We start from the raw sequence: 15,464 nt of genomic DNA on the forward strand, positions 1-15,464 counted from the left end.
CTTTACTACAACAGCCCATCAGGATTTCTGATGTCTCACCTACATACTGGAGAAGGTTATGAAGCCATTTATAAAGCTTTAGGACTCCAGCAAACCACAGTGAGAGGCACAAGATTAGCTTGCCAAACAAAATTACCCCAGCGACAACTCATCCAAGAGGTCACAGAAGGCCCCACAATAACATCCAAAGAACTGAATAATGCTAATGGTAATATTTTTTTGCACATGTATGTTACCTAAAATAAACATATGTCACGTTCCATTATTTCCTATAAGCAAAGTCATTTGTAAGTCAAATTGAAGATCGACCAGTGTCGCTGAAAGTATTATAGGCTACTCTAATTGAATTTTGCTGACAGTGCCATTTTTTTTATTTTGCAACACGATTGTGGGGCAATGATAAACCTCTAAATCAGTTCTTTTGGTCTTCATGAAGAGCGCCTGTCTCCTCCAATCAATTGAGAACCGCTCCCAAGAGGCAACAATCGCGACAGCAACAGGAAATCAACAAGACCAAGAGAGGAAAGGACCAGTAGGATCCTTTTCAGACATGGATAAAAGGCTTTTACTCATGACTAGCGCTCATGAAGAATGACTTGCCTTCTTCAAAAGACCAGAAGTCCAAACTATATACCACTTGGAGGCATATTTACAGTTTATATAGTGCCATAAAATAGCTGTCCTGTATTCTGTTACATGTAATTACTCTCCAAACATAAATTTAAGACAAGCTTTCTTGGTGCAGGATTGAATCTGGTGTGCTCCAGTAACATGTTCTGAGTTTTAAACATGGCAGCCAGCCAACCTCTCAAGTCTGTCACGCTATAATAAAGCAAACAATATCATTCATTCATTCATTTTCTACCGCTTTTCCTCACGAGGGTCGCGGGGGGTGCTGGAGCCTATCCTAGCTGGGCGAGAGGCGGGGTACACCCTGGACTGGTCGCCAGCCAATCACAGGGCACATATAGACAAACAACCATTCACACTCACATTCATACCTATGGACAATTTGGAGTCGCCAATTAACCTAGCATGTTTTTGGAATGTGGGAGGAAACCGGAGTACCCGGAGAAAACCCACGCATGCACGGGGAGAACATGCAAACTCCACACAGAGATGGCCGAGGGTGGAATTGAACCCTGGTCTCCTAGCTGTGAGGTCTGCGCGCTAACCACTAGACCGCCGTGCCGCCCCCAAACAATATCAATATATCTGAAAATTCTTGAAATTACATTTTAATTTCCACTTTTAGAAGGCAGTACAAAAAATATTGCTACATTCAAAACTACTAGTACACAAGGAACACTACCCAGCATCCAATTGTGTTGTTATTTTTCTTTCCGCAACCTGCGTGTATCCTGGTGTAGTATTTTTGTATTAGTCCCATCAGCCTGGATGTCTGAGAAATATTTGTTCTAACCTTTCTAACCTCCTCCGCTCCTTGCAATCAGATGAGGTCACGACAGTAAAATAGCCTCAAAGAAAGGTGCTGCTTTCACATCGATTTGTTACTAAAGTAGCTAATAGTGCTTGGTTGCAGAGCTAATTTTTTTGTCAAAGGCAGTTGGAATGGTTCCATCAGCGTGAAGATGTCCTCTGGCTAGGGTTAATGGGAGTGAAGTGGGCTGTGGGGTGCTGCACACAAAGCTGTGTGTAGTACCAAATAAAGAAGTTTGCAGCTTGGATTTCTCCAAGTAATGTTGGGTCAAAACCACAATGACATCCTCATCTGTGGTGGGTTCGCAAATACTACTATATATATGTGTGTGTGTGTGTTTTCTGGAACTCACATCATGCCTCATTTTTGCCCCGAATCACAAATAAAGGTCACGGTTTGACCTTTTCTCAGCTCAGAAATGCTACAGCACATTCACTCGATTAGTACGCTGACAGACACACGCACACATAAACTGACACAAAACAGAAAAAAGAACAGTTCTGATCTGAAATCTCACCAAATTCTCTCTCTGTAATCCTGGCCTGCTGTACTATATAGTATGTATGTACTGTGTAGGCTCAATTTCTAGGCATGTTTACTCTTGGATTCAAAATTGAAGACGTGGTATTTTTCTTGTATTGTTTTCCTCTTTGAATTACTCTCTTTCGCTCAAATCAATGGGAAGTCTGTGGAGAAATGTCATGTTTTGGTACTGATCAATATTTTCAAATATTACTTGGAATTCTAAAACACAGCATGACCTGCATTTTCCAAAATGGCAACAAGACCCGATTCTGTTACTGTGAAAAGGATGTGAAACTGCAGTGTGGGTATAAAACATATTTTAGGGTGATGGGGGAATGAACATAACATTAGGTACACCTGCAAATTCTAATGATTTGGTTGAAACTATCATTATCACTATCCTTCCCCTCTCGCATATCTGACAAAACAACACATTAGTGACAAAGCACAGTAAAATAACATATTATAAATTAAAGTTGAAAATCAAAACTAAGCTACAAATTTTTTTTTTATGTAATGGCTTTTGATACGGTGCCTGTATTGGATAGATGATGTGCAGGTGTACCTAATGTTGTAGCTGATGAATATTTACTTCCTGCTGCTTTATTCTCCTACAGAAAGGCCTTCTTGATAACAATAATGCAGCAATGAACAAGCACGTGACGTGACTGCAACATTTTTACTTCAAACATTATTAGCATGCATTACAATGACAAATAGAAGAAAACCCAGCTCCCTGAACACCGCGCTGGTTGGTATGGCAACCAATAGAGGACCTATCAGCACAGGTGAAACGCAGCTAATGGCCAATCAGAATGGTCGAGTGGAATTACCTGGTGTATAAATGTCAGCACGGGTCAATTGCTGCCACATCATCTGCGATGATGAAAACACATTGTTGCAATCACAAAATGTCAACCTGGCCATGGATCTCTGAGTTGAGAGTGAGTAATGTTTGTTCACTTGGCTGCACAGTCTCTATATGTGAGAGCATTCCAAGTGAGAAAACACAAGGGTGTGCTATTGTTTTTTTCTTCGCAGTGAGACACGAGGTGGGCTGGCATAAATGTTCTCCAAGAATGAAAATAATCGTGTTTTCATAATAGCTGCCTGTAAATCACAGTATAGTTGTACAGATGATAAAACTAGTGAGATTACTGCTTGGAGTGTTTGTGTTTCCTGCAGGACTTTAATATATCTGTGGCAAGTGGGTGACCTCTTCTAATTTGCATAACTGTATGCTGATTTAAAAAAATAATGTGCAAGTCATTGAACATTTAATAATACATTATATTGATGAGGGCTGCACGGCGGTCGAGTGGTTAGCGCACAGACCTCATAGCTAAGATTTTGGAGTTCAATTCAACCCTCGGCCATCTCTGTGTGGAGTTTGCATGTTCTTCCCGTGCATGCGTGGGTTTTCTCCGGGTACTCCGGTTTCCTCCCACATTCCAAAAACATGCTAGGTTAATTGGCGACTCCAAATTGTCCATAGGTATGAATGTGAGTGTGAATGGTTGTTTGTCTGTATGTGCCCTGGGATTGGCTGGCGACCAGTCCAGGGTGTACGGCTCCAGCACATCCCACGACCCTCGTGAGGATAAGCGGTAGAAAATGAATGAATTATATTGATGAGCAGATATGCTATAATGCACCACAAAGTCAGCTATTGCAGCTTTTTCAGGCTTCACAACGCGAGCTGCTATCTCAGTACAAATGTTCAAGACCCTAATTAAGACTTATTTTTACACTTTAGCATTTAGTTCATAGTCTTCCTGTTTGACTGCCGCTTGGCTCGACTGCTGATTGGATGAATGAACGTATGGGGAACACTGCCTACAGCTTCTATTATCAATCTACTGTTGTCTAGCATGTGACGTGTGTTTAGATTAGACTTGGATTTTAAATTAATTTATACATCATCTGAGATATTAATCTTTAACAAGAGCTCAGAAGCACTTTTCTATCTTCTGTCTGAGCTATTCTTTCCTGTCCACTTCTGTTTTAAAACCCTCCCGTTTCGCTGTGTTGTTTCTCCTGCACCATTTTATTCGGTTTTATCCAGGCCACAGTCATTCCACAAAGGCCAAGAGATCCCACTGGCTGCACTGTGGATGGAAAACACATGGGCAGTCTTTGCTCAAATCCAAAACAACTTGAACTTGAACCCAACTTCTGAGAAACAACCTTCTGTGGTGCATCAGACTGAACTTGAGCTGGACAAAGTTCATGTGCACGTGACATTTCCTTTGTCACTCTTGACATTGGAGGTGCAAGTCTGTTTAGGAGCTTCCACTCTCAAGCCTGCCCTCTTTGCGTGATGTGCAGACATAACCACTTAGTGCATTTAACTTTAATCCAAAATATATTCATCAATAAATCATGCTGTTTTGTTGCATTTCCAATTATAAAAAAAGGCTAAATGAACTAAAATACAATTATAAGGCATTCCAAAGACACATTCAAAGACGCTGTGGATGATATGTATTCTACACTGGTCACTAGGTGTCAGTAAAGCTATTGACACACAAACACAAACAGACTTTAATTGTAGGTTTCAATTATCACACAATCCCTAACAAAAACACTGGCTATTGTTGCAGCTGCAACCTAAGTCAAGCTCAGCTCCCCTGGGGAACACGTTTATGGCAACACACACAAGAGTCTTATTTATATCTTAAATGGCTTATTTACTCAAATTATGTCGACTATATTGGGTAATATGAGTGGAAAATGTGACTATAGGGGTGTTAGTTCATGTGTAGAGGGCTCTAACCATGTTAATAATACATATTTAGAAGGCTGTATGCAGGTTTTCTATGCTGTGAATAAGAAAATATTAATAGTATGAATATGAATAAGGAATCCAACTTCACGTAAATTCACTTATCACAGTTGGGTCTGCCAACCAATAAACCAGAATAAATAAGAGATGACTTTATACTACATCACTCCGAGAAGTGCTACTAATGTGGTGTATGTTATCGTGTCATCAGAAATAAACATTATTTATGCTGCTGTGTTGTTACCTGAGGAGGTGGTCGTGACTGCAGGTAAGGGCTCTGGTTGGGGCCTGGAGGGGTCTGCTGGGGGGGACTGAAATAGGGCAGAGTTCCCTGCTGGCCCGTCTGCTGCTGCTGACTGTAGCCACCCATCCCCTGCTGACCATAGGGCGCCACCTGCCGAAGCAATGGCAGAATGGTTGGGGGGGCACTCTTAGGGTTAAGGCTGAGGCAAGAGTATGAAATTCAGTTTAAAATGAAAGCAGTGCAGACATGCTGTCAGGTACAAATTAGCCGGAAAGCACAGCGGGTGGCTGTATTGTGAAATTGTGTAGCAGTCAATCACATCAGGGAGTGATTGAGCTGCAAGTTCAACCCCAACTTGAACGTGATTGAGGAATAATATATACACACAAACATTCCAAATGGGGTAGCAGAAATGAGCTTGTCTCCATTTTCCAATTCACTCGAATGTCCCTCGGCTAAAGGATCTTAATTTAGCTCAGGCCAGGCTGACGACGGACTCCCAGCAGTCCTGTGCCTAATGAACTCGCACTGCAAAGAACTCTACCGCTATGTCCTCTGGCTCGCCAAATGTGTCGTCCTCTTCAAATTATCTCCATCTCGGTCGGATCACAGATGGGATGAGGTGTATCGGATAGTGCAGCGTGCCTGTCCCAGGACGTAACCCTAATGAGGGACACATGGATGAGCCGGGGCCTTCCAGAACAGCACAGTTAGAAAGTCGCTTGCCAAGCGTCGCTGCTACATTACACACTGGTTATGAGAGAGAATATGAGACCAGGGACTTTGTGTAACAAGCTGGCACACATACAGATGTAGTCTTAATCCTTGCTTGTCATTTGTTATGACTACAGACAGAGCCAGGTGCTCTCCACTCCTCTAAGGATTTCTGTGGCAGTGTGGGTTGTCTTTCACACACACACACACACACACACGCACATACATACTGTACAAGCACACACACAAAAGGCAAGCGCTGTGCAGATTACTAAACATCATTTACAACTGCCATTAAAGCAATAGGACAGCACTTTTCATGTCATATTTCCGCCCTTGTGTTACTTTGCTATTCTTTGGCCGACAAACAGCTGAGCTAAAAGCTCATCTATAAGGATATAAGGATAGGCATAGTCATTTCAAGTGTGTGCAAAGCTCAAAGTTTACGCCCACCTTTATGGAAATCTGTGAATCTTCTTCAGAAACGGGAAAACTCCAAGTGATTTATATCTCGATTTACAAGCGTGATGTAGCAACTACTAAGGTCTTGCAAGATCAAACGCACCACATGATGCACAATTGGTATAGTGTGAATATTATTAGCAAGGAAACCCACTCATAAAAGCATATACTTTCAACAAATGGCAAGTGTAAAATATGATGTGACTCCACAGGGCAAATGGAGATGAATACATGTGCAATAGTTCTGAAGAGTAACCTCCTTTGTGGAGGTGGAGAAAAGAAATCATCCATGGACGCCGTCACAATGATGCTTTGAATAGAGCTGATTAGGCAATATAGAATGCTTTTCACTTCAAATGGAATTTGATTAGAAAGGACAGGTTAGTGTCTTGTGTGTGTGTGTGTGTGTGTGTGTGTGTGTGTGTGTGTGTGAGTGTGTCATTAGGCCGACGAGACAGACAGACAGGGTGAGATCAGTCTCGCTGGCAGAGAGGTTAATAGCGTGGCCTTGCTCGTGCCAACAGCTTCACTAGATTCATTACTGCCAACCAGGACACACACACACACACACACACACACTCGCACGCACAGATGGACATATGAGGCCACATACTCATGTGGTAATGCACAAGAAATTCAGTGTTTTCCTTGTTTTTTCCATATTGTTGTTGTGATTGACTATTGTATGTAATACATTATGTATACAGTACATTTATTATATTTTATAAATGACTTAACATTTTTTGTTTTTCATGCTTTCAAATTGCACTGAGTAAATACAGGAATAGAAAACAGAAAAGCATCCCAACTATGTCTTCTGTGCAAATAAAAGTAATACAAGCAGGCATTAGGTGTCCAATAGATGTTAATCAAATTGAAAAATAAGAATTGTATGACTTCCCCCGTTCTGGGCTTGCTGTCTGCACATGGGTTTTCCCTCTCACACAGATAAATATAAATGACAGGGCGACAGACAGCCACATGTTGACACTTCAAGTATGACAGAAGACATGACAGATATCAGCCAAGAAGCAAAAATTGGGTTTGTACCTCAAAATATCCACAATATCAATTCATGCACACTCTCTGGCGTTCTCTCTGCTTTTCCGTTGTTCCATTGTATGTGTAATGCTCGCATTGTGTAAATCTAGTGTTTACACAATCAGCGCTGCATGATTATGAGACATAACCATAACATAACCATAACATCAAAACCTGATGACTATTATCACATAATGATCAGTCCATAACACGGCAATTAGAACAACTCTTCCTAGTGACCAGGGCCGTATTTAGTCATTTTGGGTCCCAAGGGAACCCAGTCATTGAGTCCCTCCATATCTTAGTATACTGCCAAAATTTTATTAACTTTCTCCAATTTTATTAACGCCTTTATTAACGTCCTTCACACCGCCCCGACAACTTTGTTGTTGTTAGTTGCTAGTGTTGTTTCCATGTATTAGCCAGTTAACAAGGACGTTTTGTGGGAAAAAAAGAACATATTAAAGGGGACCTATTATGCACATTTTTATGCCTTTGTGTTGAGCTGTGGACTCCTGTGGACCAGCTAACCCTCAAAGAAAGCTTTCTGGACCTTGCACAATCAGCACTTATTTCAGCTGGATTTTCTTGGATTTCCAAAATGGTCTGTGTTCATTTATTCCACCCACGGCACGCCCACTCCGCCGTGATTGGTCCCATTAAGCTTGTACTACATTTAACAGCTTGTTGCACTGCAACATTCTAATAACATTTATAGGCTAGAAAAGAACACAGTTGGTGGACTCGTGCAGTATTTTAACTAGGAAATGTACACAAACATGTACAGAATGTACACAAAAATGTGGCGTTCCATTCATTCATTCATTTTCTCTCGCTAATCCTCACGGTTAACCAAAACACAAGCTAACCGGGGTTCCACTGTGTTATGTATTGTATTGGATATCATTAAGAACCTCCATTGGTAATTGCAGTACAGTCATTATATGATGCGGCTACGTTGCCCACGTGCATGTGCATATGAATGGTATCGTGCCGACGTCCAACCTCAGCACCGACAGTGCTGCTGATTCTACCAATAAAAATAACGTCTGGCAGCAGAAAATAAGAACATTTTCTGCCATTCCCTCCACTCAAATACAATAGCAGATCAAACAACAGTGTGGTTTATTTACAGTGTCGTCGCATATACATGGTGTCAAATATAATGAAATGAGAGCAGATGTTAGGTGTGAAATGACACATAATAGGCGTCCTGCAAAGCAAATAATTCACCATAAACTGCAGAAACAGTGTGATGAAAAAAATAAAAGCCAAGGACACAAATGCAGTCATAAACGCTGAAAAGAACCCAATCGTAAAACTGTCAACAAGAAAAGAATGAAAACAGAGACAATGTGTGAGCGAATGCGTTTGTGTGTATATATGTGTGTGTGTGTGCGTGCTTGCGTGTGTTAGTGTTCCTCAAATTACCCATTTTAAGGTCGACACAGAGCACAGCTTGTAATTCAGTTGGACCAATGAGCAGTGAGGAAGCTATTTTCAGAATGGTGATATGGCGAGCTGGTGACCGGGACTATAGGTTAGTGCTTTTGAGTGACAGTTGGGGTCATCCAACTGAGATGGGCTCGTCCAATCGCAGCGCAACCAGAACAAAGACAGAGGAATAGTGTGGAATAGTTCTGAACAAGATTACATACACACTCTATATTGCTACACAGACGCTGTTGTTCCATTGCTTACACAAAATAAACACAGTTAGGACACTGATTAATTGTAACTTACTGTTTGCTCGACCAACAGTTTGTCGGCCTGATGTTTGTGTCGTTAGCGATTGTAAACAAATGTACCTTTCCCTAACACCTGAAGAAACATTTTCTGGGAGCCATTGCTCACACAGAAGCTAATGTGTGACATCACAAACCTCCAGTTTGACCACGCCCTCTGAAACCGAGCGTTTGGAGCCATCCCAAACTCCTTTCAGGGCTCACTTCCAAATGCGGAAACTTCATTATCTGAAATTTTGGCATCCTTTTAACACAAGAATACAACATTCTAACTACATTTAGAGTTTAGAAAGTGGAAAAAAACATAATGTAGCAAAACAGAACATGTAACTAATACTACTTCTACTTTGAATCCTCCACATTACATTCAATAATACACTCATGTGTTCCACCAGGGAAAGGATGAGCGACCCAAATGACGTAATCTGTTCCTCATTTCCATATACAGTGCATAGTAATAAAATACAGTGTGGTGAGCATGATCAGCAAATTGTCTTTCTTTGCTGTTTCAGCATTTACCCAATACAGAACAAGCCTCCCGGCAGCAAAACATAGAACTAATCCAATGTTTAAGGAGTTTCTCTAGGTTATTTTCCACCACATCCAAGAAACTTATTGGATGTTTTATATCAACACCATCATGTACAATCAGTACAAAAATAATTCACTCTGACTGGCATTCAAAGTTCATAGTCCAAAACACATCAGTGCTGGCTTTTGGGCTTTTCACGCCGTTTTCCAGGCCACATTCAGCCCGTAAGACGAAGCAGGAAGGATTTGCATCATCAGTCTCATGATTAAACATCAGCAAACGAATGAACACTCGTCATCATCTTGGAGTTGCTCCCCCAAGGTGACGCCACGCTCATTCGTTGCTATGCACTTTTTTGATCTCCCACTCTCTCCTCCCCCTCCACGTACATGGAGGAAAGGGAGGGCCTGTGACTCCTTAAGGAATGAGTTGCCCTTGGAGGAGTGAGGGCACAACTGTGATATGCTAAACACTACAACACGAACTTGTACACACAGTAAGTACAAGTCAAAACTTTTTAGATGTGCATAACATAGCACAGCGTGTCAAAGATCGATAAAGTACAAAATACACACTATATACAGTTGTTTTCCACACTTCCATACACATAATTTCATTTATTACACACAGTAAATTGTCTACAAGAAAAAGATAAAGTAACATTGTCTTACTTGTTTTCATCCAAAAAGGATAAAAAAGTTAAAATAAAATGAAAATATTACATTTGAACCCTAACCTGCTTACCACTTGGAATATAAAATACACTTCTAATGAGACATTGGATGTGTGCAATATTTTTTAGAATGCCGCCATAGTTGAACTTAGTACGACTTTTTCTTTGTTTCCTGATATTGCCTAAACTGTATACACTGAATAGTTTAAGTCAGGGATGTACAAACCCTCTGCACCGTTGGTCGCATACTGAAATTCAAAACATGCATATTACCGTATTTTCCAGACTATAAGTCACATTTTTTTTCATAGGTTGGCTGTTCCTGCGACTTATACTCCAGAGCGACTTATACATGAAAAAACTGTTTATGTTACATAAACACTGGACACCTTTTCTGTTAATGTTTATTTTTGTGTAGCTGAATAACCATTGTGTTAGCATATCTTACACCTATTCAGCCTGTTCTCTATTCTTTTATTAATGTTCGAACTTGCATTCCAAGAGGACATAATGTCTGTTTTGGTTAAGTAGTTTGTAAAATAAAAATGTGACTTAATTTCCAGCGCGACTTATGTATGTTTTTTTTCTACCTAATTATGCATTTTTGACATTGTGTGACTTATACTCCGGAGCAACTTATAGTCCAGAAAATACGATATATATATTTGAAGATAAAGCTTTGTGTTAGTTATTAGTATCAACATTTCAACTCATCTGTATATTTTGCCTTTTTGCTATATTTTTCCCTTTGTATATATATTTTTGTATATATGTGCACCTTTTAGAATTAGAATATTGTGCAAAGGTTTGGTTATTCCAGTCATAATTCTTCTTCAACAATTTTCACCACACAAATGCGTCTGTCAAAGTATTGGTTGGAAATCTGGTTTAAAAAAAGAACACTTCCAAACATTGCTTTCTATCTTTTCTTATTTTTCTCAGTTTCAAACACTGTTTTTGCTTGCATCAAGTGATGAATAAAGTCAGTCATAGGCTGTGACTTGCAGTCAGCGATGTAAAGACGACATTTGAAGAAGGAGTGCAATGCGGGTTAATGCTTTATGAGTGTTAATGCTCGGCATGTGTGAACAGCCATTTATTTTCGCAGGTTTTGCAAGCGGCTCTGGGCCCCTTGCCATCATCTCCAAATGCTTTTCCCCTACTAAACTCCTGACCCCGATCAGAGGCTAAGACAGGCAGACTGACTGGTAGAGAAGAGAGAAAGCTTTTTCACTACATTAGTTATCACAAGAAATATTTAACCACACTTTTGCAGTACTGTAAAAGAAAGGGAATAAGGAATACATGGTCACATACAAGCACAATGTATTATTAACTAAGCATCACAGGTACCTTAAGAGTCAGTCAACAAAATAATACAGTCAGCGCAAATAAAAGTGTTCATTTTGAATGACACTGGAAATCCAACATAATACGAACATGATCCAAATAAAACTGTGACCTGCATTCTCCCAACGGGATCCAACAACCATTCATGCTTCAGGGATAAAGGCAATGTGCAAAAAGAAGACATGGCAACCTCAAAACTGAAACATTTATCACCACCAGTTGTGGTGCAAATATTGTACGTGTATGTACATGCATGTACTGTATAGTACATGTTTGGAGAGAGGAGCTTGTGCTAAAAATAGCTTTTAACCAGCATCAGCACAGGTTATTACACTTGTTGGCACTCTAATAGTGCCAATGTGTTAATGATGCTGACACATTGAACTGTCAAGTAGCTCGGGGGCCATTACAGTTAGTGATAAGGATCAAAATCGTTGCTTCTCATCGCTTGGAAGTGACTTCAATAAACAAAAAAAGAGAGCGTGAAGTGTGTCAGCTTTTACAGCAACATATTCCATCTGTCAGAATGATATATTGTGAGGACAGTGTAACTGTATCAAAAGTCATCGACCAGCGTATGAATCCTTGCATTGGTACTCATCTTTTCTATCTAAAATTTTCTTCTTAATAAAATTGTACTTATCAAACGAGTTTGTTTGCCCGACACTATATTGTTCTGCAAAATTGTCTCCCCTGTCTCAAAGTACCTGCACATTGTTGACCCACTGTGTATGTATTTTCTATTGGGTGCTAAATAATCCGCCACGGGGCCAAAGAAAGCTATGAGAGCCAGCATTTTGATACAGAAGGTGAAAAACACGATTAAATTGAATCTTACCAGGATATACGGGAAGTCCACATCAACAATATGTTCCATACATTCATTATTTTGCATTATTTTGTGCATGGAAAAATATTATTATGATCTATAAAGTGATGAATTCATGAATATCAGCTAAATAAGATTGTACCTATGTATCCATCCATCTATTTTCTGCACCGCTTATCCTCATGAGGGTCTTGAGCATGCTGGAGCCTATCCGAGCTGTCTTCGGGCGAGAGGCGGGGTACACCCTGGACTGGTCGCCATCCAATCACAGGGCACAATTGCCAATATCAGTGCTCCCAAAGAAGCAGTCCATTCCATACTGTGATCCAAAACTTCAATCTAGCAGGTCCAGCATGCACAGTAGGAGTGATGTCGGCCATGTGGTAGTATTTTTCGTTAAAAGTCTGTTATGGTGCACAAGTTTCCCTTGGTGGCACAACCTGGGATGTTTCACACGACCAACCTCATTGCACATTTGAAGCAGAATCACGAAAAACAACATATGATTTTCACCAGATCATGGCATTTTTTTTCCTCTGCTGTAGGAAATATTTGCCAAGTGTGAGAAACTCCCTCGGAATGACAAGAAGTTATCGGCTATAACAGAAAAAAGCCAGTCCCCTGTGGAGTCGCAGTGCTGGGTTTAAATGCTTAATAGAGCACCCTAAACATGGCTGTATTTTACCCAGTGGTCGCTACAATGGCCTCCCTGTTATTTGTGTATTGAGTGCCAATGTCTGCATCGTACTTTTTAAAATGTTTCCTTATGGGAGAAATTGCCTTGGTTTTCGTTTTCTTTTCATCTAACCTTTTGGGGCAAATTACCGCCAAAAACAGGATACCAGAGTATATGATACTAAATTCTGTATAGTTGATACACTTTGACTCTCTTTTCCAGGATTCTCTCTTTTCTTGACAACCTTTTCATACCAATCCAACACTAACTGGATATGAAAGATTCACGGTCTCTCAAATGAGGCAAAATCTTTACGACGCCAATCTAACTTCTCAGATCTATTTTGACGATGCCGCTTCACATCTCAGCTCTGGCAGACATGACCTGTGTAAGAACATTTTAAATAGTCTGGATGAAAAGTCAGATAAATTCTCAATGAGACAAAAAAGCACAGAGGCTAATCCCCTCGCAACGCTGCTCTGACGTAAAATATCCTTTTTTTTTTCTCCTCCACGTTCTCTCAATCTGGTTTCACTTTCATCTCCCTGCTCTTTTATCTTATCAATAGACATATATAGAGCACGGAAGACAGGGAGCAGCGAACATGCAACTCTCAGAAACACGCAGTTTGTGATGTTTTACATGGCTTGTCTGCATTCAACACTAAATTGCATTAAATCCCAACATCAACTCACCTGCCTGAGTGAACACGATGGCATTTGCAGCTCCTACAAATAATGCAAGACATCATATATGTAGCAGCTAATGGCATACTCATCATATATATATATACGTATATATATATATATATATATATATATATATATATATATTGATTCACATTTACAAATGGACATGCATGTCCTACCTGCCAAGGAGGACATATACAACAACAGTGCTCTAATCAGTGTTACTGAAATAAATAATAACATCACTTCAACTCCGTAAAAATGGAAGACATTTTCACCCCAATGTTTCGCTTAATAGCCACACGGCATCGACTCAACGCTGCGTCTGATTGGCTGAGAGCCACTCCACAGTTGAGGGGTAATAAAAGTTACAAATGAGAGCAGGCTATTAGAGTCATTGATGTGCGTAGGCTAGCTTGCTAATTAATTGATTCTGAAACTTCATCTATTCTGCAGCCAGAGGAGCCTTAATTAATCAGCCTTTTTCACATCGGCGTCCTCTTTTCTTTTCAATGTCCTTTTTTCACCCCACCTTTCCTTACTCATGGACCCCCCCCCCCCCCCCCCCCCCTCCCCTCCATCTCTAATGTGCTCTTTAATTGTGGAGGGGTGAGCGGGGGGAGCCCAGGCTCCCATGGGCTGGCATGGAGTGCCGGTCTGGAGTTGTAGAGGAAATGGTATAGGCACAAGTGTGTGACCGCATAGATGAGATGGGTACTTTGAACAGCAAGTATCCAATATTTCAAGAGCCTTTCAGAAAGGGAGGGGCGCAGAAAGGCTGGAGTGGTCCCCTTTGTACCCCCACTCCTCCTCCTCCGTTCATCCTTCCTGGCAGAGGGGGTGATTTATTGGGGCTTCCCAGTCATCCGTAAGAGTCTGCAGCGCTGGCTGCATTAACCCCCGGGACAACCCCGGCACCCGGGGGCCCCCTAAGTGCTTCCAAGTGGCCCTTGCTCCCCACACTGGTGAGAACACCCCCTGCCCAGGCGCAATCAATGTTGTAAATTACCCATCTTTCTCCCTGAAGTCGATACTCCACTGGATGATGTTTGGACAGGCCAGGTTTTTACAGGCTCTATATTTCAATGTCAACTCTAAAGCTCATTTGAATAACTCCGATGTTCAAACGTAATCCCACCAACATTGAATACAACCGGCAAATAATGTTCTCAACCGCTTGCGTTAGATTGCAAACCTGCCAACCTTGAGAAATGCAGGAATACTCAAAGGGACCGTATGCAACTCACTCCAAACGACAACAACGTTTCATTTCGCTTCATGTATCATTTGATTTCATTTAACCATTGAAGAAAACAACACAATTCCAACAATCATTCTCCAATGAATAAATAAAAAGGAGCAGAAGGAAGACAAGTCAGCATCACCGGCTAGCATATGTTGCCAAAGGTGGTCTATATTTTTCACAATTATGAATCAAACCGCATAAAAATTACCATGCATCTTTGTTTGTCCCTATAATTATTAGCGCTCATGGCTGTCACTCACCGTTGTTAGAAATCACATGCATGCCCGTACACAAACATAATAGCAGTCCCAGAGAGGCAATAGACAATTTACACTCATTTTGTTGTCATAATAGGCTATGCTGTAATGCATTGATAGCTCACGTTAGTACTTAAACTTTGCCAAATAGCTATCATTATTTGATAACTAATACAGTATGGCTGCCGTGTATGTGTGTGTTACCCTGTCATACTCAAAGCAGAAGTAGACAGGATATAATACTGCAGTACCGGT

The 15,464-nt window shown here is 40.8% G+C and overlaps 1 protein-coding gene across 5 annotated transcripts in view; it reads right to left on the reverse strand.

Moving 5' to 3' along the window:
- Positions 1–15,464, reverse strand: part of arid1b (AT-rich interactive domain 1B) — a 216,746-nt gene that overhangs the window by 122,576 nt on the left and 78,706 nt on the right. For 4 of the 5 annotated variants that reach the window (XM_078796185.1, XM_058089853.2, XM_058089846.2 and 1 more), the window contains one exon: positions 4,996–5,145. The exons of the other annotated variant lie outside the window; for it this stretch is intronic. In XM_078796185.1, the coding sequence (XP_078652311.1) occupies positions 4,996–5,145 (150 nt within the window). The remainder of the gene's footprint in view (positions 1–4,995; positions 5,146–15,464) is intronic. 5 annotated transcript variants of the gene reach the window in all.

This window comes from Doryrhamphus excisus, linkage group LG14, assembly GCF_037039965.1.
Source record: "Doryrhamphus excisus strain RoL-2023G ecotype Guam linkage group LG14, RoL_Dexc_Guam_v1.1, whole genome shotgun sequence".
NCBI lineage: Eukaryota > Metazoa > Chordata > Actinopteri > Syngnathiformes > Syngnathidae > Doryrhamphus > Doryrhamphus excisus.